Raw genomic sequence first — 27482 nt, forward strand, 5'->3', positions numbered from 1 at the left:
TTTCATGCAAAGCCTTGGATGCTATTTATTCTCAACATTTTTCAGTATGGCATTCAACAAAACTTCACATAATATATAAAACACCATTATTCATACTAACAGAAATCACACACCTTTACAACAACATTCCATGCCAGTGTTCATATAATCATTAACACTGAAATGGTATCCATGGCGCAAGCCAATGGCCCTCTTTGCACTCTGAAAAATACCATTATACAGACCCAGCAAGAAGTAAATATGTCAGCACCCGCTCTGTTAACAACTTTTTGGCGTTAGAGGCCAGATGTCCTTTGGGAGCAGAACAGAGAAGATCAAGTGTCATCACCACAACCAGAACACAATAAGAACAAAATATGAGCAATGAGAAACTTGTAGAGACACAGGCACCGCTGAAAGACGGCAGGAGAGAGAGAGGGTGGGGGGTGCTGGAAGCGGACACACTATGGTTCGCAGATGAGAATGAAAGCAAACATGCAGTTCTAGAGAGTTGTTGGCATAGTGCAGGGTTATAATCCAAAAGTGGACATTAGTAAGCATTATGGGGATTTACAATTATCAGTAAAGAGTAAAATTACACAGGGAGTGAGTAAATAAATGTGGCAACAATATAGTATAATTATAGGATTTGGGCAAAAATATGACAATCAAGCTCAATTTCCAGTGATAGGACACAATTGAAACAGTGATGGGACTTTTAAGTGTAACAGAGTGATTAGAGAGCAAACAGAAGCTGGACAGATCATCAATGTGACATATGCGTTATACTGAAACGAAGCTGTCTAAATATCTGACAACAACATCCATTGCAGGGTGTTCTCCCATCAATAGCACTAATATATATAACCCCTTTAGCTAGTCTGAACCCCTAATGGATTCTGAGCTCCCTGTTAACACCCTCCGCTGGGATAGGGTTGCATAGGGACAGCTTGGTAACTAGAGAGGGAGTCTATACTATATAAGTCACTCCAACATTAGAGCCATTCTGCTCTGGTATGGGAAATGGTATGGGAATGAACAGAACAAGTTCTGGTAATCCAATTCCTGAATGTATAGACTGGTATGTGCTGACTGTGGTTAAACAACAAGCCCACAAAGACTGAATAATAAAATTAGTCAACATTTGCAACATTTGTAACTGTAATTTAGTTCGATATTGAGAAAAGGTATGGTTTAAGCTGAACAACAATTCTCTTTGGTAAGGGAACAGGTACTTACACTGACAGTCATTTACAAGATATAAAACAGAAACAATGAGGTTATTTGTGTATAGCTTCCCTTAATGTTTCATGCTCAACAAATGTCAACAGAAGTAGCTTAAACTTCTTTTAAACCTATAATATGTTACGATTTAAGACAAAACAGTTCAAAATAAAAGTCCAAGTCAAAATTAAATATATCAGTGTTCCACATTTAAAATAAGCCCACAAAAAACTACTCAACATAAATTAAATATGACTTAATTCTCATTATTATTGGTCCCCTTGGCTTTTCTTTCTCTGTAACATGGGTAAATGTAACATGATAATAATCAAATGTTTAGGTTTAATTATAACCCAACAGCACATGATCTGTCTTAAACATTAATGAGAGTATGGCACCTATTTAATCCAAGGACTCTACACCTGTGAGAGAGCTGACTAAGGGATTGCAGTCAGTCTGTGGTCATAATAGGGGGAGATCCGATTGTGAATGTAAAGTGTGTAAACTTTAGAGGGCTTCAGGGTTGTAGGTGACCCTGTTGTAATTCATGCAGAAAAGAAGTGGCTGGTGTTACAGCTGAAGGATAGGGTTCACTTTCTATATACCACCCCCACCCGAACACCCGCCAGACCACCAACCCATTTCATGGCCTTAACTCTATGTAAAGGGCACAGACAGCCATATACTGAGTATAAGTATCTTGGTATTGTTATAGCAAGATTCTTAAAGCTGAAGTACATTTTTTGGTTAAAAATCACCTTAATCAATTCACAATGTTAAGTTTATAATAATTTATCATGATATGAGCTTTCCAATTTTGCCGGAAATGTCACTTTCACATAATTAGTTTTTGCATGACTATGTCTATTTTATAGACTACTTTAACAATTTCCTTACTACCTTCCTGGCCTTGAACATGGTAGTTGCGTTGTTGTCCATGCAGGGTCAGAAAGCTCTTGGATTTCATCAAAAATATCTTCATTTGCGTTCTGAAGATGAACAAAGGTCTTATGGGTTTTGGGCATTTCGACTGCTAGGGGACCAAATATTCCATACAGCACCTTTAATAAATGGTAAAATGCTCTTTAGAGTAGAGGCATGTATGCGATTGTGGGTAATTCCTGAGAAGCAGTCTCACAAACACACAACAACAAAAATGATTACGTCCACACATTTTTTTCTTGTATACATACATCCACAGAACAGTGGAAGTTAAAAAGCGTTTTTAATCAAATGTCTCTTTTTAGAGACTATTTTTAAATAGAATTTACATTGCCCGTATTGGACGATGGTATTCCAAAAATTCTGGAAACATCTCAACCAGTCATTTTTTCCCCCAAAGAGTGCTCAGTTGTTGCTCTCTTTTCTGTCACTGTGTCTTGGGCACCACCAAGATTTCATCTCCATCTCGTATACTGTAGGAATGAAGTGCTCGTGCTCCATATTTCATCTCCTGAGGCTCTAGTGCGTAGCCAAGCTGCCGGTCGATATAGTACACACGTATCTTGTTTGGCGGTAGCTGGACCATGGCTCTCAACTGCTTCTTTAGGTCTGCCACTGTCTGATCCAGTCTGAGGTCTAGGGTCTCTGTCTGGTCTCCAAAACGCAGCTCTACCTGGACATGGGAGGGAGGGCGCAAATCCACCTCTGCAAGTGGGGCTAGGCGGCCATAGCGTGCTACCAAAGTGTGGTACCTGAAAAGAGTGGACAGCAGTGAGTAAAGGAGAACCATGTAAATTTAGCCCGTGTATATGCTTTTTTCACTACTATACCCAGTGTACAAGTTATGATAAAACATGGAGAGAATATACAATAGCTCTGTTCCTTTCTAGGTGAATTATCTAGTAAGCATTTTAAATCAAAGGCATACCGACACAAAGGCTATTATTCCAGATAGTATACAGCAACATTTTGCTTCCAAGATAACTTGTAACTGTACCTAATACTGATAAAAACTGTACTGATTAAAAATGATTATGCTCTTGAACTTGGGGCTAGTTTACTAACAGTTTGTGCCAGCACAAACCGTCTTTTGCCGTCAAAATAGTACTGTCAGGATTTACTAAAGATGCACAGTGATGAATTAACACTGAAAAGCTGTGGACATAGTTATTTTTGTGCCTGACCTTATTGAATATGCATTTATAGAGTTTCCCTTTTAGACACAAAATTTATTACAAAACAAAAAAAGCACGTCTTCAAGCAGGCGCTAATGCGTCTGTGTTCTTTGATGTGCGCATTATCAGTAAATCGCATGCAGATTTTCCCCTCCCATCTACACTTTTACGCCCTGTTTAGTAAATCTGGCCCTTAAAGGAATAATTCACCCAAAAATGAAAATTTGATGTTTATCTGCTTACCCCCCAGGGCATCCAAGATGTAGGTGAGTTAACTTAACTCAAACCGCTGCAGTCATATAATTGCAGTCAATGGGACCCATGGCTTTGAGAGTCAAAAAAACGTACACAGACAATATCAAATTAAACCCTGCGGCTTGTGACAATACATTAAGGTGTTAAGACATGAAACAGTCAGTCTGTGCAAGAAACTGAACAGTATTTATATAAATTTTTACCTCTGATCCACCGCAATGTCCAACTGTCCTGAGAGCATTCACAACAGCCGGTGCATATAGTAGACGCATGCGCGGAAGCAACCTATCGCTCATATACATCACTCATTGTTTACATTTTGAGTAGCTGTTGTACCCACAGTCTCTGCACTGTGTAAACAATGAGTGATGTATACACGTGACAGAGTGCTTCCACGCATGCATCTATTATGCCAGAGTATAGTAGAGTATGTTGACGCGTCACACGCCGGCTGTTGTGAATGCGCTCAGGACAGTTGGACATTGTGGTGGATCAGAGGTAAAAATTGATATAAATACTGTTCAGTTTCTTGCACAGACTGTTTCGTGTCTTAACACCTTCATGTATTGTCACGAGCCGCAGGGTTTAATTTGGTTTTGTCTGTGTATGTTTTTTACTCTCAAAGCCGTAGGTCCCATTGACTTCAATTATATGACTGACAGACTGCAGCAGTTTGAGTTAAAAATCTTTGTTTGTGTTCTATTGAAGAAACAAAGTCACCTACATTTTTGGATGCCCTGGGGGTAAGCAGATAAACATCAAATTTTCATTTTAGGTTGAACTATCCCTTTAATTTTTTAAGCGACGATGGAAGTGTAAGTTATAGGGCTGCCCTCTAATAGTTGACTAACCATTAGTCGACGAGAAGAGGCTTGGTTGACAAAAATTGTATTAGTCACTTAGTCGCAGAAAAAAAAAAAATTAACAGGAAGTAGCTAAGCCATGCAGTCCAAGACAGACAGATCATAAACGGCTGGTCAATGTGGTAATATAGTACATTGGGCAGGACATCCAAACGCTCACCTATCATTCATCGACCTCAAATATGGCTTTTCATCTGAAATATGTAAGTAGTAGCAACTTTACATGGCCGCTCAATCTAATGTTAATCTAGAAAAATGTGTGCTATTCAAGTGTCTATGCGGAGTGTGGAAGCTGCATGACAGATGTAAATGCCAGTGCAATCATTAGCTCTTAAAATACTCCATCATTTTTGGTCATACAGATAAAAGTATTACACCTTTCAACTCTGTTTATTTGTGCACACTCACAATAACAACAGAATGTTGCACTTTTGTAAAATAAAGAAAACAGGATGCTCTGTGAACTTGAGCACGAAACTTCAAAACTCTGTGTATACTTGCCATACAGATATGAAAAATATATCTAACGTTATAGAGAGTGAAACCAATTCAAATAGAAAGCAAAACATTCTCAGATTACGTAATCCGTATGACATGCATACAGGCACATCACTACCGCGGAGATGACGAGTGAGTGTCACCAACATCTCTTAAGCCAAAAACAAAGAAAGCACTAGTTTATCAATTAATTATTAAAACGTTTTGGAGTCTTCTTGCTGTTTTTCCCTGACACATTCATAATTATTATATCTGCCGGTGCACTATGGCAAGCTTTTTTTGCATGCGCTTGACCGCTTATTAGGCTATGTAGGTGATTAAAGGGTCATTATTACGATTTACATGGTTTATTAATAAACGTGCGATTAATGTTCGACTAATGCTTAAAATGAACAACTACTACTCAACCAGAAAAATCTTCAGTCGAAGGCAGCCCTAGTAAGTTAAAAAATGCTAACTTGTTCCTGGGTTTTAGGAGTCATTTCTGCAGCACTCTACAGTTAGCTTAGCAATATGCTAAACCCACTGGAATCTATTCTGGATCATACTTTACATCTGGCAAACTTTGTGCAGATTTCCTGCTTATGTGGATTGCTCCAATCATTCCAGTTCTGTCAAAAGTGAGGTTTCATGTCTTAGAAGTCAACTGCTTATGTAGGCACTGGACTAGCAAGTCAATTAGGATTGAGAACAGAGCTTATGATCTACAAAAGCACAGGTAAAGCACACTTCCACTTGATATATGCTTGCAAAACATGGTATGTAGATATATGCAGACGTCTCAAGTCTCCCAGAGAGGTACGGGAGTCTCCCGCATATTGATAGCGGCTCCCTGATGTCCACAAATTAGTATATATACAACAGCTTGTTTACTCCTGGTATTAAAATTTGTTTTGGTGAAAGGGTCAGTCACGTAGTCAGGGGGTATTGTGCCCAGAAATTAGTTTTTGCAGAGTGGGACGTCTGCATATGTCTGTTTTCATCAAAAATGTCAATCACCCTCAAATGTTTAAAAGAAGACAACTCCTCTAAACAATATAAATATCAATCCACCATGGAAGTGACCATAGAGCTGTGTGTGTTTGTGAGAAAACGCAGTTGTGTATTTGTGTACCTTTTTGTGAAGCACACCGAGTTTTTAAACCGTGAGAAAGTTCTCACCAGCACCCCGTTTACCCTCCCTTCTTTCCCGTCCTGCTGAAGGATTGTGGGAAAGATAAGAGGAGATCGGCAGGAACAATTAAATAAAATCTCCACAAAAAAGTCTTTTAGCTTTAGAGGGCTACAGTAACCGACACAGCCAATCAAAGTAATTTCCCCAGCCTGTCCAGAAAAGTCTCCCCACAAAGCAGAGCCTGAGCCTGGGTAGGTGCCTGTGGCTCCCTGCCTTCGCCCTGGGAATACTGCCCCCTCTATACAAAGTGCCACTCTGTCTGAGAGAAAGAACAGTCTCACTCAAGGGTCTCATTTAGTGTGGCTAAGCTCCTTAAATGAAGGCGAATGGGTGTTCGCTGTGATAACATAGCTGCCTTGGATTCCTTGAACAGTGCTTAGATCAGTCTCGGAGATGGGACCGGACAGTCGTCGCCGTGCAGTGCACCAGGTTCATAGAAGAGCCATACAGTGAGTCTACTGTAGATACTGCAGTTGTTGATGGCCTCAAAAACAACACGATCCGTTTTCAGGTAGATAACATGCGCACAATCACAGTTAGCTCAAAATTTGGATATCTACAACTTAACATGATAAACAATCCCCTTGAGATGCATATAAACTCACTTGTGATTCACCAGTCAGCAATTTGGCTTTTTACCCAAAGCAGCTTTAGTACACATATTACAGTCACCCTGGATGAACTTGGGGTGGGGAATCTGTCTGTTTGAAAGGTACAGCGTAGATACAGAATCTTAGGCTTTGTTCACAATCCACACAACTGTCATTTGCGCTTTCCAAACTTGAACTGACAGTCATTTTGCATCAGTTGAAATCGGATCTGTTTCTTGACACAGTGTAGGCAATAACTAGTATATCTACAAGGGTTGCTATAGTAATAATGTAGGCGGTTACCTGAAACCAAGAGCATTGTTTTCTTTTCCAACAGCTGAGAGTCACACAAGACAAAATAACAAACAACAAAAGTGATAATTCTGCATTTTATGCATACGTTAGGGTCTAAAATATTAACTGTATATTTTATAGATGGGACCCAATGAGTTAGCCTTATTCTTGAGGACATTAGTAGGCCCAAGACAATGTTGCTGGTTGTTCCCCTTGACAACAGCCCTAATGTACTATGGAAAAATGTAATTAAAATGAATGCAGGGGTGTTTCCTCCGAGGAGGAAAGGGAGGCAGAGTCTCCTTAAAATATTGGATGAGAAAAAAATCATAGTACAACGCGAATATTGCAAAATATGTATGTATAAATCACTTGTTTTTCTAAAGAAACATTGTCCAACACCAGCAGGTAAAGTTACAGTGAAAGTCGTGTAGTGCGTTTCTCTCGCATCCCCTGAACCCATTGAGATTTAACAAACCCCCTAAAGCAGTGGTCGGCAACAGGCCAAAACTGGCCTGCCAGCAATAATATCTAGCCGCCTGCAGCCAGATTATTTTGATAGCAGCTGGTTCTTAAATAGATGTGTCATGACAGCAACAGTTACTCACAATTTTTTTAAATCACCTTTGAATATCGTTTGCTGTTCACTTTCGATTTCACGATCACGCTCACTCTGTGTAAAGGGAGCACATCTTACGATACAACACCGCGTCCTACTACGCAACGCCGCGACATGCAATAAAAGGAGTTTTTGTCCTAACTAGCTGCGACGGCGACACAGAAAATTTCTACTTTAGAAATGGTTTCTATTTCTGCGACATTGCGGCTGGAACAACAACACAAACTATGACACTTATAATCTCAGGTTCTGAGTATGTGCTTTATTCAATGTTAAAGGAAGAGTAAACTTCCAAAACAAAGATTCACATATAATGTACCCACCCCCTTGTCATGTCTTTCTTTCTTCAGTCGTAAAGAAATTATGTTTTTTGAGGAAAACGTTCCTGCATTTTTCTCCATATAATGGACTGATATGGTGCCCCGATTTTGAACTTTCAAAATGCAGTTTAAATGCGGCTTCAAATGATCCCAAATGCGGTTGTAAACGATCCCAGCTGAGAAAGAAGGGTCTTATCTAGCGAAACGATCGGTTATTATAATTTCAAAATCATCCTACATCGCTGCAGACGTACTGACCCAGTCTTTGCAACGTGAACATGCAAAGAAGATCAAACACCCTTAACAAAAAAGGTTAAACAGTGATATAGGACGATTTCAAAGTTGAGGGAGAACATGAGATGGGAGTTTTTCGACATACCCTAACTGTCATGAACCAGAAAAAAAAGAGTCCAAGCAGAGTAAGACAAGACAAGCGTTTGCCATTAAAAAGTATATAAATTGTATTCTTTTTGTTAAAATAACCAATTGTTACGCTACATAAGACCCTTCTTTCTTGGCTGGAATCATTTACAACTGCATTTGGGATCGTTTGAAGCCGCATTTAAACTGCATTTTGGAAGTTCAAAATCGGGCACCATATCAGTCCATTATACTGAGAAAAATCCTGAAATGTTTTCCTCAGAAAACATAACTTCTTTACGACTGAATAAAGAAAGACATAAACATCTTGGATGACAAGGGGGTGAGTAAATTATTTGTAAATTGTTGTTCTGGAAGTGGAGTTCTTCTTAAAAAGTGTCTAATGTGAGTTTTAATATCATTTTGCGTGACATTTATAGCCAAACATATGTTAAAACTGCAAACCAACAAGTGTTTTCAATGACAAAGATGGTATTAGTCAATCAATTATTAATTCTCTTGTGCTTTGTTCCCACCCTTCTGACCTTCTGTTATGTTGCAAAAAGTTTTTGGCCCGATGTAAAACTTACTTGCGACCACTGCCCTAAAGCGTGCAGTGAGTTTGGTGGGGGGTAATTGAGAATGAATGGGAGAAAGTCACGTGAGAGGAGGTAATGCCTCCATTGCGATATGATTGGATATGACTGGTTATCTTTGGCTGTGATTGGTTCATGCGATAAATCCTGGCTCTTGTCTTGTCAAAATCAGTCTGATTGAACAATATAATGGCATTAATGGGAAGACCCATTTAAATAAGTAAACAACTCACACAATTAAATATAAACACTTTGTTATGTCAAAATGAGACTTAAAATGGCATGAAAACATGATCATTGGGAGTTTTTAGTGAGTAAGCAGCTTGGTAAAATTGAAAAGTAAGTCTTTGTGTCTGTGACCAATATTTTCAGAGCTTTGATGAGTGATGTTTAAAAAAATGTAAAAATAGTTAAAAGTTATCTATTAAAAAGAATAGCTGAACACAAGTTCACAAATAAACTACATTGTTTAAATTGCTACTGCCTTGAGTTATTATTTTAGAAAAATGTAAACTGCTTAAAAACACTAACTTGATGAGATTCATACATAAAAAAAAAAAAATTATTTTCTGAAAGTGTAAGTAATGTTTAATCACGAAAATGTGACTGGGATGCGAGTTTACATTTTGATTTAAAAACAAACAAACAAAAAAAAAAACTGGAGGACTTTGCCTTCTTATTTCAGAGCACCACCACAGACCATGTCCAATATTTCATACATTTTTAGTCTTGTTTAGACTACAAAAAAATATCTGAATTAAATCAATTTGCTGCCTGTTTGAAGAAAATATTATTAACCCAGGTCCTGCACCTCAAGCTATTACAACCTCAACATGGTCACCGCTACACCCTTCAATTAATTAAAACTGCAGTAAATTCAGTAAATTCTTTAATGGGAACTTGTCTACATATTGTCTATCAATGCTTTTATCTTGACATCTTTAGCATCGACATCCACTATGATGGATGCTAAAGAGCCTGGTTACACAACCCACTTATCTTCTTAAATTTCTCATTGTCCGTAAAGAGTGACGCACTTAGATTTTCCCTATACGTTGGCCTTCTTACATCCTCGTTCTCCTGTAGACTCTCATGTTGTCTTTCAATGTCAAAATGTCAACAAGGTCCCAGGCTATGGTTACTCAAAGACAGTAAGACCAATAGTCCCTTTCATTTATTTCACACTCTCCTTCTGTCATCCCTGTCTTTGCATCCCTCCCCTCTGCTATCATTCCTGTGTTTTCCATTTCTCCAAGGGAGGATCATCGTGCCCATGGCCACAGCTCAGGTTTTAGTTACTCAAAGGCTGTTAAATACATAAGGCTCTTTTACCTATTTAACGGTCTCCCTCGTACCTACATACACTGTGTAACAGCTGAATGGTGACTAGGACCAATTTGTACTGCAATATTTCACACTGTTTGTTAACAGGACAGTACAAAAGCTATTTTACTGCACATGAAGCAGTTTTAGAAGGATATACGCTAAACAATGTATATAGGCCTGACTTAAGAAATTGTGAGCAGTCAAGCAGTGAAAGGTTTGAGTTACACTAGCCAGCGCTCAAATCTCTACATCTTCTCAGCGTTATAAAGATAACATCCCATGCCTACTTATACCTAAAGTTTATGCCTAAGCAACCGTAAATGCGACTAAGGTTACTGTGGAGTCACTTTGAAAGTCTCTCAAATGGTTCTAACCATTACTTCATGCCACCGAAGTTTGAGTCTCATAAATTAGCCTGAATGGGTCTCTGCACCATTTACGTCTCATGCATTCAAAGAGGGCCCAATCCAAAGGTGTGTTGGAGGTCAGGGAGGCATAATTTCTTTCTGTCCATCTCTTTCTCGGTTTCTCAGATCTTTCTCAGTCAGTAACATAGCCTAAGCTCTGATCTGCACCCAAAGGGTGGGGGAAAGAGCAGGCTGGGTTCAAAAAGGGGGCAACCTTAACCCATATCTAGAGTTTACCATCTACTTCTACACCTGCCCTTTCACCCTCCAGTGCCAACTCTCATCTCAACCTCATCCCTCTGGGAAAATGGTGTTCCCTCGAGAGAAACAGACAGAATGGGACAGAGAGAAAGAAACAGGGGATGTGGATGGAGTGAGGAGGTCAGAAATGAGGGTCAGACTCAGTGTACGCTGGTTTTAGTTTACACAGGTGTTGAAAAGAAAGTCTGTGAAGAAGTGGTCTCGGTGGAAACAAGAAGAAATAAATGAAAAAGCGACTTGTTAAGAAATGGTTTACCCAATCATGAAAATCTCATGACTTTTTAAACCTTTTTTTTCTTTCTTCTTTCAAACAATGAAAGTGAATAGTATCCACAGCTGCTGATCAATATTTTATTCAGATTTTGATGTGTTCCTTACCATTGCATGGCTTTAAAAGACTTGGAATATGGACAACTTTTATAACTTTTATGAAGTTTGTACATTGTTTGACACCCCTTGGCCACCATCCACTTTCATTTCTTTTTTTAGGTTTTTTGGAAAGAGAGCAGCTCAGACATTCTGCTAAACTTCTTATTGATGTTCCACAGAAAAAAATTCATATGGGTTTGGAAAAATGAGACGGTGAATAAATAATGACAGAACTTTTTTAGGTAAACTATTCCTTTAGTATGGAGCCTTGCACATCATGTGGCAAGACTGCATACTAAAGAGAAAAGAAGAGGAAAAATGAAAACTTGACCAGCAACACGACCAGCAAAAACCAGCAAAGGACCAGCTTAAACCAGCATCAAAACCTACCTAACCAGCATCCCAGCATCAAAACATACCTACCAGCATATGCTGTTTTTTTCACCAGGGCAGTTATATTTTTATTTTTATTTTTTAAATAACCGATCATTTCACTAGATAAGACCTTATTCCTCAGCTGGGATTGTGTAGAGCCCTTTGAAGCTGTGTTGAAACTGCAGTTTGGACCTTCAACACATTGAAGCCCACTATATTGAGAAAAATCCTGGAATGTTTTCCTCAAAAAAGCATATGCTGTTTTTTTCACCAGGGTGATAGCTTGTCTTGCTCGTTTCACTAGAAAAGACCCTTATTCCTTGGCTGGGATTGTGTAGAGTCCTTTAAAGCTACACTAAAACTGCAGTTTGGACCTTCAACCTGTTGGCCACCATTGAAGTACATATGGATAAAAATCCTGGAATGTTTTCCTTGAAAACCTTAATTTCTTTGCGAATAATGACAGAAAGATATGAACATCTTGGATGACATGGGGGTGAGTAAATTATCAGAAAATTTTCATTCTGTAAGTGAACTAATCCTTTAACTTGTGTTTTTTTCTGTATTTATGCTGTGGTGTTTAGTTTTTGGTTTTCCTCATGTCATGTGTGGGGCTCTGTATTTTAGTTGTATAAAATTTCAAGTGAAATGAATGTCAATGCTATCATGAGCACATCTATTTGAGAGGGTTATTTTTAAAGGTTGTAAAAAACTCACTTTAGTATCTGATACTTTAGACAAATGATAAAAGGCCACTATTTCTGAGAAAGGCCCATTTCCACCTCATCTCTAGTTTCCGACCTTCTATAGCTAGAGCGGGAACTGTGTCATAACTGTTTAGACGACTTAATCAATTCACTAGCTCTGAGAGCCATTCCAGAACAAAGGCAACAGCATCTCCATCGCTCAACGGAAAAAACAGGAGAGACTGAGTCAGGGACGTCATTCCATCCCCTTTTGAAAAAATCCTCCAGCTAACTCAATCCCCCCCAAAAGCAAATGAAAAGGGGCAGGAGAGAAGAACAGGGAGGGAGCGAGGGGGATGTAAGGAGGGGAAGAACGAATAAAGCTGCCACCTTGTGTATCGATTTTCTGATTGGAGTATTCCCGTACAAAGGCGTCTTTGAGGAGGGAGAGAGTGAACACATTGTCTCCCAAAGGTTAGAATCCCCTGCTGGAAGCTGGGGCTTGCCGCAGCCACTGAAAAAGTCCTCCGTACACTCTCCCAGGTTAAGTGGAATGGGGTGTGCTAAGAATGCGGGTGATCCGTTTTCCGTGTCTTTGACCTGCAAAGACCCTACAAAATATCCCCTGAAAGTCACCCAAAAAACAGAAGCAAAAGGAAAGGCTGGAAGACATGAGGGATGGGAGAGTTAAACATCACCTGAATAACTGGAGACGCCAAACTAAAGACAAAGACGTGAAAGGAAAATAGGTTGGAATGTAGTGGATGGCCACCAAGATACTTAAAACATGGCCAACGAGAGAGAGAGAGGCTTTTTGTGCTAAACCGGAAAGAGGTGGCTGGGTTTACCCAATGTTAAGATTTTATTACATGAGCAAATGTTTTTACAACTAAAGTGACAATGTTCTATAGAAAGCTACTGAGAAACAAGCAATTTTGACAAATAAAAACTGTAAGGACTAAACATTTAAAGGGTTAGTTCACCCAAAAATGAAAATTAGCCCATTATTTACTTACCCTCCATGGCATCCTATGTGTATATGGCTTCCTTCTTCCATACAAATCCAATCGGATTTATATTAAAAATTATTCTGGCACTTCAAAGCTTTAGAATGGCATAGATGGGTGTTTATCTTCATCAGTCCAAAACAAATCCAATAAAGTGCATCCATCCATAACAAAAAGTGCCTCACATGGCTTTAGGGGGTGAATAAAGGCCTCCTGTAGCAATTCAGTGCATTTTTGTAAGAAAAATATCCATATTTAAAATGTAAAAATCACTTTAATTTAGCTTGCACCAACTGGTTGTACACAGAAGGCTTTCCGGGTAGATGACATAATACGTAGGCATTGCACATTGCACGCTCGGAAAGCGGACGTGCCGTGAAGAAACCAAACCAAAACAACGGTCATGAATTAGAAGTTCAAAACGAGGATTTGCAAATAAAAATGTTGGAGGATTTTGATATAAACCAAGAGGAGACTGGTTTTCCTTTGCTAAAGTAAGGAAACCTTACTTAATTTGCTCCTGTAAACAAATGTTGGTTTTCACAATACTCATATTACGTCATCCGCCTGGAAAGGCTTCCATGTACGAGCAGTTGGTGCAAGCTAGATTGAAGTGATTCTGACATTTTAGATATGAATATTTTTCTTACAAAAATGCATCGATTCGCTACAGGAGGCCTTTATTTATTTCCCGGAGCCGTGTGAAGCACTTTTTAGTATGGATGGATGCACTTTAATGGACTTGTTTTAGACTGATGAAGAGAAACACCCACCTATGCCATTCTAAAGCTTGGAAGTGGCAGAATAATTTTTAATATATCTCAGATTGGATCCATCTAAAAAGAAGGAAGTCATATACACCTAGGATGCCTGGAGGTTGAGTAAATAATGGGCTAATTTTCATTTTTGGGTGAACTAACCCTTTAATGTCTGTGGAACAACAGTAGCTGTGTTTCTATTACCCTTCAAGTTGCGCAAATTGAAATTGTGAATTGAAAATACTCCTAATGGACAATTTTGCAAAAACTCTCATATAGTGCAAAAACGTTTTTATGCTCACATGAGGTGGTCGCATTTACAAGTCACCTTGCGTACGTAAAAGTCACGTGATCATTCTTTAATGTACTATAACTTCAAAAAAATACTTTGTGCAGCCGCTTACACAAGCATTGACTACACAAAGCTTGAATAAGGGGCTTTCCTTGCCATTAAAGCTTGGATAACCCCTTATTTTCACTGCACAAGTCTGCAGAGCTAATCAAGGCCACTCTAGTAAATGCTTGTGTTTAAACCAGGCACGCCGCAGCTCGTTTCAGTTTCAGAATCATCCCAGAAGCGGCTCTCCACACTGCTTCTGTAAAAATAGATGCGTACGTCTTCTACGATTAAAATTAATGGCTAGTGCGGTGGCTGCGACATGCATAAACCTATGCGTAAATGCCAACATTTATAAAATATCACAAAAGTTTTGCCCAAAAATGTCATGTAAACGCACCAAGTAGGAAAATGTAATACTTATTTAGTGCATTATTTAGAATTTAATAGACTGTGTTTAATTGTATATGAACAAGAAACTAGTGCTCATTAAAGCCGCAATGAAATTAAAATTCATCTCTGTTTTCTGAATGCATATTATTGATCTTATTTCTTAAACCTTATTCTAATTTGTGCATGTTAATGTTTTTTTAAACAACAGAATTCTGTCTGCTGACATATAATTAACTCTAATATAAATTATTCAGTCCGTTTACATTTTTGATAGTATGTTGTCCTCAATGTATTTCACAACACAGAAGAAAAGATTTGCCTCTACTGCTTTACTGGGAATTTCAAACCCTTGGTCAAAGGTCCTTCTGGATGTTTCCATTTAGATTTTTATATTATGGATATCAAAACTGGTTTGCATCTGTTTGAGGGTACTACTTGAGAATGACTAGAACTGCAGAGAGAAGATTCAGAGAGTTGGAGTGTGGTGGTGGAAAGGGTGCAGGTGGGTCACCTCTGGGGTAGCTCATCCTCAGGGCAGTCCAGGTGGTAGCGGATGAAAAAGCGTTCTGCATCCTCTCTTTCTCCATCGGTGACAACACTGCCGTTTAACACAGTCACATGAGGCAACCTTACAAATCACAGGAGAAGGACAAGTGTGTATGAGGCAGGAAAAACAGAAGAGACAAGGAATGCATACATGTGTACAATTCCATATTGGTGGCTACAGTAATTTGTGTTATCATTTTTCACAATTCTTAATAATTGGAAATTATTAAGTTTACTCACTGTGCTACCATAAGACAGCGTCTCTCCTGATCGGTGTAGGGCTGAAGTAAAGGAATACCCATCACTCTGACCTCTTGAAGCTTTGGAAAGAAATTCAGTTTCTCAATATCCTCCCACCGACTTAGACCTAAATAACACAACACCTACAGGTCAGCAAATAATCCATTAAAGGGATAGTTCATCTAAAAATAAAAATTCGGATTAATTTTTAATTACTCACACACATATAGGGATATGCGATATATATCGTCCATGATAATATTGTAATTGTTGTGTAAACTACAGGGGTTGGACAGTGAAACTGAAACACCTGGGTTTAGACCACAATTAGTATGCCGTTTGGCCTCCTTTTGCAGCCAATACAGCATTATTTCATCTTGGGAATGACAAATACAAGTCCTGCACAGTAGCCAGAAGGATTTTGAGCCATTCCTTTCGCAGAACAGTGGCCAGGTCACTATGTGATGTTGGTGTATGACAACATTTCCTGACTCGCTCCTCCAAAACACCCCCAAGTGGCTCAATAATATTCAGATCTGGTGACTGTGCAGGCCATGGGAGATGTTTAACTTTACTTTCATGTTCATCAAATCACTCTTGTCACCAGTCTTGCTGTGTGTATTGGTGCATTATCATCCTAATACACGGCACCACCTTCAGGGTACAATGTTTGAGCTATTGGGTGCACAAAGTCAACCTTCACACTCTGCTCTTATTGGTGGAATGTGCGATCAGTAAAGACTGGCCACCAGGCTGCATAAATATAGCCATGAAACCTCCAACACTATATTGGCCAGTGTTTCAGTTTCATTGTCCAACCCCTGTATATAGGATTTAAAGGAGAAGTCCATCTCCACAACAAAAATGTATAGATAATGTACTCACCCCCTAGTCATCTAAGATGTTCATGTCTTTCTTTCTTCAGTCATAAAGAAATTATGTTTTTTGAGGAAAATAACGATCGGTTATTTTCATTTAAGAAAATACAATTTAAATACTTTTTAATCTCAAACGCTCGTCTTGTCTTGCTCTCCCTGAACTCTGTGTATTCTGGCTCAAGACAGTTAGGGTATGTCGTATTTTCTCCCTCAACTTAAAAAATCATTTCAAAATCATCCTACATCGCTGCAGAAGTACCGACCCAGTCTGTGCAAAGTGAACATGCAGAAAGAGATCAAACACCCTTAACAAAAAAGGTAAAACAGCGATTTAAAGAGATTTTGAAGTTGAGGGAGAACATGAGATTCAGACCGAGCATTTGACATTAAAAAGTATATAAATTGTATTATTTTTAAGAAAATAATCGGTCGTTACGCTAGATAAGACCCCTCTTTCTTGGCTGGGATCGTTTGAAGCTGCATTTAAACTGCATTTTGAAAGTTCAAACTCGGGGCACCATAGAAGTCCATTATATGGAGAAAAATGCTGAAATGTTTTCCTCAAAAAACATAATTTCTTTACGACTAAAGAAAGAAAGACATGAACATCTTGGATGACAAGGAGGTTATCTGTAAATCTTTGTTCTGGAAATGGATTTCTCCTTTAACATCATTGAGTATATTGCAACAACCAAACACTGTTTTGCATCTCTGAGCAACACGACAGTATTTCGTTACAGAATCAATCAGCTGTTTGAAAGAATCGGTTGAATGAATGACTTAATGATTCACTCAAACAGTGATTTGCTGCTACCTGCTGGCGATTTTAGGTTTATATTAAAGTATATTTTCTCTTTTTTCCCCCCAAATCATTCCAAATATCAGTACTCAGCGTTTACCCATTTGCAATTTTTTGTCCAGCTTTACTGTCTACGCAGGGTCCGAAAGCTCTCAGATTTCATTAAAATATCTTAATTTGTGTTCTGAAGATGAATGAAGGTCTTACGGGTCTCAAGGGTGAGTAATTAATGACAAAATTTTCATTTTTGGGCTGATATTCTGTCTACAGAGATGATGTTCATGCAGCCCAGCACCTGAGTTGTGTAGGTTGATGCTGCGCAGGTTGGAGAAGAGTCTCTGTAGTGAGTCCTCAGGCTCGTGGATAGACGAGAGGGAGTTGTTTGCCAGGATAAGAGACACCAGGCCTGGATACATGAGGCCCAGCTTACGCACCTCCGCCCAATCCTGCAGCTGGTTATCTGTGATATGAAGCAGGCGCAGGGACGGGCACGACGTAGATGACACACTCACGCTCTCATACTCGTTCAGACACAAAAACAATTCCTCCAGCCTACATATGCAACCACAAGAAAATAAAGAGAAGTTTTAGTGCATGACAGAATTAGCCATTTTGGCAGCTAGTGCGATGCTACAGTCACACAATGCTAAAATAATATCTCTATTTTTTTTTTTTAAGTGCATCTAAAATACACTAAAAATGTTAGTTTGGCATAATCTTTGATGTCTTTATATGAAAAATATTTTAACAATAACAATAAAATAATCGTAACTTGCTTGGTACGACTTAAAAAGTTTTTGTTTAAAATCACTGATGTTTTGTTTAAAATCAATGATGCATTTTAGAGAGCCCCTTAAAACAAATCAGTCATTGGCAAAACATCAACTCTATTTATATTTTCATTGCAAAAATGTCATTAAATATAGCTACTTTTTCTTGCCTCAAGGCTTGTATAGTGACATAATCTACAAGCTAAACTCATTTGGTCCAACATAGTGACTTGAGGCTGAACGATGGTGTAAATTTAGGGTGGTACAACCTGTTTGTCCGAACAGTGAATGCTTGGAAACAATTATAACTTTTGCAATGCAGAGAATCTGCACACTTAAATCATAAATAATATATAAAAACACATTCACAAACACAGAAGACAGTTCAGAGCAGTGCTAGTTAAATGTTATAAAACACACACACACTTACTCTGGGATCTCTCGTGTAAGTGCGTGCACCATGTCCCAGGTGACTTGCGTGTTATTGAGCACAAGACGGCGGAGGCCTGAGAACGCTTCAGCAGCTCCAGGCTCTAGACTCGACCCTCTCAGTGGATTCATACTCAGATTGAGAAAGTCTAGGTTAGGGATGTTAGACAGGATCTTGCTTATCTACAAAGAGGAGAAGAAGGGAGAGAAAATAATAAAAAGCTGACCAAACCCAACCAGTTTGTTAAGCAATGTCTTGTTCATTCATCTTGATCATGTCTTGTATATGTTACAGTCTAACATATGCGTAAAAATACACAAAAGTATGGTCACGTTAACCAAAATAGCCTATGTATATACACTTCCAAATTAAACAGCATTCTGTTTGTCAACAGTAATTTGTGTGAAAAACAGATTCCTATGGAAGTGACTGGATTTCGCCTTGTGAAATTTTGTCAGAAAACAGTATATGTGACTCCACATATGTGACTGGAAGTGGACTTCTCCTTTAACCTTGGTTAATTTCAATTTCCAAACAAACTAACATTTTTCAAATTTTAAGTTGCATAAATTAACATTAAAAGTGTTGTTCATTGTTAGTTTATAATACCTACCTAGTGCATTAATCACTGTTATACTATGGAGCTGTTAAATGCTTGAATCTGACTGGACGATGAATGTTCTAAGGTGTGCAGTTTTTTTTCAGGGAAATGCACGGCTAAAGTAGTTCCAGGCAGGTCTTGACCCCATTAACATAATTTCACCATATCACTTCACCAAACGATTTCAGTTATTTCAAAGGTCTTTACAGCTAACAACAGCAAAAGAACCAAAACCCACAACTACACTGACCAAGCAAATAAATATAGTAAACAACAAGATAAAAATGGCAAATTATTTCTCTGTTTTTGCCACAAAACTACATTTTATTATGTACAGAAAGCACATACTCTCTTTCTCCTGCTCTCTTTCGCTTCCACACTCACACTTGCACACACAGAAACATACACATGCACAGACACATGTTGTCAGTACCACTCAGATGATTTTATCTGTAATATAGTTTAGGAACTTAAAAGCTACATGACATTTCTTACAAGCAAGGTAATAAGGGCACTGTTCTTGAAGAAGATGATCACTACTTGCAGAGACACTGCTGCCAACCTCTGCTGAAAGACGCACAGACTTACAGAGGTAATTCATACACATACATATTCTCTCTGTCGCTCTCTCTCTCTCTTTCTTTCTCTAATAACTGCATTAGTCTGCTATCTGTTAATATGTCTAAAATGACATTTTGGAATCAGCAATGAAGGCGTGGGATGAGATGCCTAAGACATTTGTCCAAAACACGGAGCATTTTAAGCAGAAAAACCTTGTCTTGAAATATCATTTTAACAAAATTTGAGGTGTGGTAACTATAGTATAAGGCGATTAATTGACTTCGGTGCATTAAATTATTAGAAAATAATGCACACCCGAGGTATAACCGCCACTCCACTTTGTGTCATGGCCACATCACCACCTCGGTGTGCATCGTTTTCTAACCATTCAACGGACCGGAGTCAATTATTTCTTACTTAATAAACTGAATATTATTCAATCCTATAGTAAGTGTTACCTAAATCTTACTGACATTCTTTGTGCTATATACACAAATGTAAATACACCTGTAACTCAAATACATTTTTCTTACCTCTCCCCATTCTTTTAACTGGTTGTGAGAGAGGTCTAGCTCAACTACGTGAGCACAAAAAGTGGCCACCTCCTCCTCATCTCCAGCCTCGGTGATTCCACAACCATCCAGAACCAGAATGCTGGGCAGATTCAGACGATCTAATACACACACAGTGAGACATAAACTGCCTTTAAAAAACCAAAGAATGTAATTAACTGATGAAAATCCATTACAATTTGAAGTTACAAATGCCAGTAGTTTTTTTTTTTTTATTTTGAAAGTTCATTTTCAGAATAAAAATTTCCTGATGATTTACTCACCACCATGTCATCCAAGATGTTCATGTATTTCAGTTGAAAAAAACATTTCAGGATTTTTCTCCATATGGTGCACTTCAATGGTGGCCAAGGTCCAAACTGCATTTTCAATGCAGCTTCAAAGGACTCTATACATATACTATACTCTATATCTGAATAAATTCTTCAGTCATGAAAAAATTATTATTTTTGAGGAAAACATTTAAGCATTTTTCTCCATATAATGGACTGATATGGTGCCCCGAGTTTCAACTTCCAAAATGTTTAAATTGTTCCTTTTTAAAGACGAGCGGTTGACATTAAAAAGTATACACATTTCATTATTTTTATGAAAATAACTGATCGTTCCGCTAGATAAGACCCTTCTTACTCAGCTGGGATCGTTTACAGCTGCATTTGGGATCATTTGAAGCTGCTTTTAAACTGCATTTTGGAAGTTCAAAATCGGGGAACCATAGAAGTCCACTATATGAAGAAAAGTGCTGAAATGTTTTCCTCAAAAAACATAATTCTTAATGACTGAAGAAAGAAAGACATGAACATCTTGGATGACAAGGGGGTGAGTACATTATCTGTAAAATTTTGTTCTGGAAGTGAATTTCTCCTTTAATCCCGTGCGGGGCTTAAGTGATATATAATGCTATGTTGTATAATAAATGATAAGACACTTGTTCTTGGCTTTGTTTTATTTTAAATAAGAAGGTGTAACAATAAAATATAATAAAATGCACATAAACACACAAAAAACTCAAGTACATACAGAGGGAGGGGTTCTAGCAGACCAATCACAGCGCTTGCGGTCCGCATAGAATTGTCGCGCTGTAAGAATTTTGATGAGGTGCACGTCAGGCTATGCAGTAGGCTACGTGGACTATGCGCAGCCTATGGTGTAGCTACGGCATAGGTTCGATGGAAAAGTATAAATTGGGCTTAAGTCGTGGATGCGCATTGCAGAGCTAGTGGGAGATGAGCATTTGTGGTTAAAAGTATATACTTTTTTTTTTTTTTTGGAAAATAATCAATTGTTTCACTAGATAAGACCCTTATTCCTCAGCTGGGATCATGTAGAGCCCTTCGAAACATTGAAACTGCAATTTGGACCGTCAACCCATTGGCACCCATAGAAGTCCACTATACAGAGAAAAATCCTGAAATGTTTTCCTTAAGAACCTTAATTTCTTTGCGACTGAAGACAGAAAGACATAAACGTCTTGGATGACAAGGGGGTGAGTAAATTATCTGTACATTTTTGTTCTGGAAGTGAACTTCTCCTTTAATCCCGTGCGAATAGGGATTAAGTGATATATAATGCTATGATAAAACACTTACAAAAATGTAAAAATAATTATTTTATTTTAAATGCAGAGAAAAATCCTCAAATGTTTTCCTCAAGAACCTTAATTTCTTTGCGACTGAGGACAGAAAGTTATGAACATCTTGGATGACATGGGGCTGAGTAAATTATCAGGAAATTTTTATGTAACATATTTAACGTGTTCATCATCACACATAGCAAAACAATGTTAAATGGCAACAACCAATGTGTCAGGATCTACACCCTCTTTAACTAGCAGGATCAGCATTTCACCTAAGGCCAAAAATAAAACTGACCTTTGACAGGTGAACCCTGGGGACTCGTCCGGATCACCACTCCAACTCCTGGCCCACGGCAGTATGGAAAGTTTTCCGGGTTGTACTTCTCACTGATCACCTGCACCAAAGTGCGTCCTTCTGTCTCATCTGACTCCATCTCACCTCTCCTCCCACTCTCACACCTTCAGCTGAGCAAACACATAGAGCAGTGTGAGTTAAGATAAATGTAGCATCAGTTGCAGTGAAACAAACAGGTTTATCAGTTATGTGGACTGAGTGGACAGGCATGTGCTTGAAAGAAATGATTCGCTAACATTAGAAGAGGGCTGTCTGGAATGTTTGGCCAGGGCAAAGGTTAGTACAACAAGTTTCAAAGAGCTGACATTTGGGTCAATAACATTTAAGAGTATCCGAGATAAAAGAACAAATCGTTAAAAAAATCTAGTCTAAAGATTACGCAAAGCTACTTGCATTTTAATATTTTTAAATAATTTTAAAGGACCAAAAAATGAGTGTCCGAACACAGACCCTTTATACTCTATCTTTTTCTATATTAAAAAACAATGTTACATGGTTAAAGCCAAAAGAGTGAAATCTGTTGACTCACAATTGATCTGGAGGTCAAATCGGAGCACATTGATGGTGGGCCTCCTGTCGGGTTTTGATCCTAGTCCCCCGACGGCTATGGACGTACAGCATCCAGGAATGGATCTCTTAACCTGCGGCCTTGTGGGTCAGGGCCGGGGATGTCCCACAGCCCCTGACTCAAAAATAGCAAGAGTGGAAGAATAGACAGAAATGGACAAATGAGAGGATGCACATGTGTCACGTGGAAAGCTTGTGATCACAGAACAATCATCCTTCTATCTCTTTATGATGCTTAGACAAATGAGGTAACATTAGCACTGGTATGGAAAGGTCCGTCCTTGAAATCGGATCTAGTGACGCTTTGTCCGACTCCCATATGCTGCTGTTTTACACTGAAGCACAATGGGAATACTCCAGTGGTGCAAATGGATGTAGCGCTCTGAGCAAATGTATGAGTCTCTTTTGTCCAGACAGATGAATCTGTAAGCGTAAAGAGATCTTTATTGCTAAAAGATTGGCCTGCTGATATTTTCTGTCTGTGGGTTTCTGTCCATGAGCAGAAGAGTGATCTAAATCTAATCCTCAGAACGAAACCAGCACAGACAGATATCTGTCGCAACCTTCTGTGAAGTCCACTCAAAGTACATCTCACAAACTACACTTCAAAGCAAGATTCATCTTGCTCCAAAACCTTGTCTGTCCAGACCAGACAAAGTTTTTTTTTTTTCTTTTGAGAGAGAGAGAGAGAAAAAAAAACATAGTGGGTGGATAGGACTGCATTAGTATTAGTAACCTCTGAACTTTAACTTTTTTTAACAACAAAAAAGTGTAACATTATACACTGGAGTCTCTTATGCTCATCAAGGCTGTATTTATTTAATCAAAAATCCAGAAAAAATAGTAATATTGTGAAATATTACTGGAATTTCTAATATTGGTTTCCTATTTTAATATATGTCAAAATATAATTTATTTCTGTGACACACCACTGAATTTTCATCAGCCATTACTCCAGTTTTCAGTGTCACATGACCCCTCAGAAATCACTCTAATATGCTGATTTATAATCAATGTTGAAACGGTTGTGCTGATTTTTTTTTTTGGAACCTGTGATACGTTTTTCTTTGATTCTTTGATGCATAAAAATGTTTAAAAAACTGCATTTATTCAAAATGGAAATCTTTTCTAACAATATAAGTCTTTATTATAACGTTTTTTCCATTTAACACATCCTTGCTGAATAAAAGTATTGTTTTATTAAACAAAAAAAAAGTAACTGTATATTGTAACACAAAATTTCTATTTTGAATAAACACTGTTCTTTTTAACTTTGTATTTATCGAAGAATCCTGAAAATAGTATCACAGGGCCCAAAAAATATTAAGCAGCACAACTGTTTCCAACACTGATTATAAATCAGCATATTAGAATGATTTCTGAAGGATCACGTGACACTAAAGACTGGAGCAATAATGCTAAAAAATTCAGCTTTGCATAACAGGAATAAATTATATTTTAAAGTATATTAAAATAGAAAAGTGTTATTTTAAATTGCAATAATATTTCAGAAAATTGCATTTTTTTTCTGTATTTTTGATCACAAATAGATGCAGCCTTGATGAGCATTAGAAACTACTTTAAAAAACATTAAAATTCATACTGATCCCAAACTTTTAAACGGCAGTGTACATTATGTGTACAAAAATGCATTAAATAACATAAATACTGAGAAATAATTTGTATTTCTTGTTTTTGTTTTTGTTAAAAAAATTAAACTATTCATTGCTGATTAACATTAGGTCCATTTATTAATATCACAAGATATGACTTTTGATTTAATTCATGATAACTAAAGTCGTTGACTAATGTTAACAAATGGAACATTACTGTAAAGTAAGTTGACACTTCTGGACTCCACAAAATATTCAAGCCGGTGTTGTGCCCATTTTCGACCCCCTGCCAAATTATTACCCCCTCTCATTGAAATTGCTACCTGATTGCCTAATCCTAACCCCACCCCTAATCCTAACCCCTCCCCCACACCTAATCCTAAACCTACCAATACAGTAATCTGGCAGGGGTTGGAATTCGGCACAACACCGGCATGAAATGGAATGAATTTGCAATGGCTTTACTTTCCTATTGTGACAAATAACCGAGTGAAACCACTTCTCGAATTAGAAAAAGCGTAGGCTATTGAACTTGATTATGTCTTTCAGGAACTGATTGGATCGTTGTTGTTTGCTAACTGTTGTAAAATATTTCTTTGCAACATTTGAAATCAGAAATAAAATCAAATCTGACAAAGAAATAGATGTTTGGCTCTTTAAAATGAAAGGCGGGGCCTCCATTTCTACAGGCGATTGGCTCTTTTAACTATAAAGCTCCTTGCACATACTAAATCCATCATTTTTGTATCTGTCAAATTTCATATTCGGCAAAATTTGTCATGTACAGAATATCATGGTGGCTCAAAATTGTCAAACACCTCTCAAAATGCTTGCTATGGATGCAAAAAACTCAGAAAATTGAATCCGATCCTAATTTTTTTTATGACGGACGAAAGCTTCGGAGACAGTGTATAAATGTGACTGACTCAACATGAGGTCGTGTTTATTTTTTAATGTGCAAAAATTTCAGACGAGAATTTCGGACTCAAGGTCACTGCACACTGAGTCCAAAAATTTTGTATGCGTTTTTTCGTATTCGTCATCCTTTCCTATCAAAATGCTTGCTATGGATGTGACAATGCAGAAAAGCTCATTTTTTTATGACAGACTAAAGTTTTGGAGGCAGTGTGTAAACGTGTTTGACACAACGTGAGGTCGTATTAATTGTTTTACGTCCAAAAAATTTTCCAAAACTCAGTGTGCAAAGACCTTTAGTGTGCAAGGAAATGTATGTTTGTTGCATTAAAGTCTGCGTGAACTCGAAACTGCGACTGAATTAACTTCACTATTGTTACACATTTCAGAGTAAAACAATATATTTCATTCATTGTCCAACCTGCTTGTCCTCTGTAGAGCCAAACGGTATTTTAAATGTCAAAAAAGAGGGTGGGGCTTGATTTTAACACACCTCCTCGCCATCTCTAGCTCACAGCTGATTGGCGGTTGGAGGGGCGGGGCTAAAGGATGTCCTGCCCAAGTCATCAAGCTGATGTCATCAGAATACCTTTAACAAATTTGTCAGTTTTGAGTAAAGACAAACTATTTCCCCCTGTGGATTAACTGGATAGCTCACAATTAAACTTGATCAAGATTAATTGTTCTTTAAGACCCTTAAGACTGTCAGTGTTTGCTAACAAAGTAAATTAGGCAAATTTTGATATAAAATAAGCAAAAAGCTACTTTTCCATAATTGCTAAACCTAATATTTGAGAAACCAGCTGACAGAAAAGTGTGAATATCAAAATGAATACCTCTAATGAAATCGAAGACTGCATCTCCCAAAACAACAGATGTTTCACATAAAATGTTTCAAGATAAAATTGTCGATTTGCTGCCACGAAAGCAGTTAACGTGACTCGACTTGTCCCAAAATAAGCCTCGGGTCAGGAGTCAACTGTTCAGTGAACGCAGTCAACAGCTGCGCGTTGCACATTGACAAGTTGTTGAATTTCAAACGCACGGCTGCCATAACAACGCGTTTGTTTTGGATTTGCGCTGCTCGACCAGATTGTGCAGCTCCGCAATAGAAACTTTTCCAGTATTTACACTCTCAACGTTTTTGTTTCAGAGTTTCACGAGTTTTAGTGTTTTTGAACAATAACGGATAATACCGTACGTGTTTTTTTAAACTCGCTGTGTGACTTCCGATCTGCTAAATATAGAGTCAAACAGGCGTAATGTAGTGAAGTACAGGCGTACACAAAGGTGACGACAGCAGCCAATAAACGCGTGGATTTTATTTATTCATTTATCCATCACAAAAACAAAACACTAGCCTGCAGCGAAACGTAGTTCAGCGTTTTAAATGAAACAAAACATGTTTGTAAATGCAACCTGCAAAAAAAGGCAAATGTCACACGATGACAAAAGGAGAGAATGTTTACGAAAAAAATAAAAGTAAACACTGTAATCGAATGACTTCGTTTATAATGCATCGCCCGCCTTGTCATCTACAGGCACGATAAATAAAAGGCGAAATACATGCGTGGCATTTTGCTTGAGTAGTTTGGTATGCTTACCAATGACAAGGTTCAGCAAATCGCTCTGCTTGTTTTTGTTGTTGATCCGTTGACAGTATTTTGAACACGAAGCTCTACCGTAGTTACTTCCTATTGGCGAAACAGGGTTGTTTTGCTGCCTGCTGCTCCAGTACAGAGGGTGGCAGCATTTCATAACAGACACCAATCACGTCTTGTAAAATGACATGAAAACATTTAGTATTCACGAAATTAGTCTTGTTTTTAAACACATGACACTCACAGGGGATATATACAACAGAGATATTGTTTAAAAGAACAATATGTGTGAAATATGTGACTTGGGTTGACACAAAGTAATAAAATATATACACAACCAGAATACAAACAACAAATAAATAAATAAACAACTAAATAAATAAATATAAGCATTGGTATAGCGTTGTTTTAGTTGATATGTGATGTGTTTGTTTGCAAAAGCAAAACCTCTTATCAATGTACTGAGAAAAACATTGTAGTGTATAAAGAACACATACACTGTTCTGTTCATTATATATATTATCATTATATATATGAAAAGTTCAGATGCAAAAGCCTCTGTCAAAAATTTTCTTCTAAAATTAGCATTTTTATCAGGCTATATATATATATATATATATATATATATATATACTTTTTTGATCCACTCC

The 27482-nt window shown here is 37.9% G+C and overlaps 1 protein-coding gene across 2 annotated transcripts; it reads right to left on the minus strand.

Annotated features, from left to right (window-relative positions):
* On the minus strand, positions 1 to 26959 carry tbcelb (tubulin folding cofactor E-like b). 2 transcript variants are annotated; one of them, XM_051109772.1, is made up of 9 exons: positions 26836 to 26959; positions 22666 to 22822; positions 22077 to 22246; positions 20167 to 20306; positions 18472 to 18653; positions 17567 to 17823; positions 15595 to 15721; positions 15320 to 15436; positions 1 to 2897 (listed from the first exon to the last, which is right to left on the minus strand). In XM_051109772.1, the coding sequence occupies exons 3-9, from the start codon at positions 22213 to 22215 to the stop codon at positions 2573 to 2575; spliced, it is 1287 nt and encodes a 428-aa protein (XP_050965729.1). In that variant the 5' UTR covers positions 22216 to 22246; positions 22666 to 22822; positions 26836 to 26959; the 3' UTR covers positions 1 to 2572. The 2 variants fall into 2 exon arrangements, with proteins under 2 accessions (XP_050965729.1, XP_050965728.1); XM_051109771.1 differs by having other exon boundaries at positions 22666 to 22818; positions 26836 to 26947.
* Between the last annotated feature and the right edge of the window lie 523 nt (positions 26960 to 27482).

The sequence above is a fragment of the Labeo rohita genome, chromosome 5 (assembly GCF_022985175.1).
Source record: "Labeo rohita strain BAU-BD-2019 chromosome 5, IGBB_LRoh.1.0, whole genome shotgun sequence".
Taxonomy (NCBI): domain Eukaryota; kingdom Metazoa; phylum Chordata; class Actinopteri; order Cypriniformes; family Cyprinidae; genus Labeo; species Labeo rohita.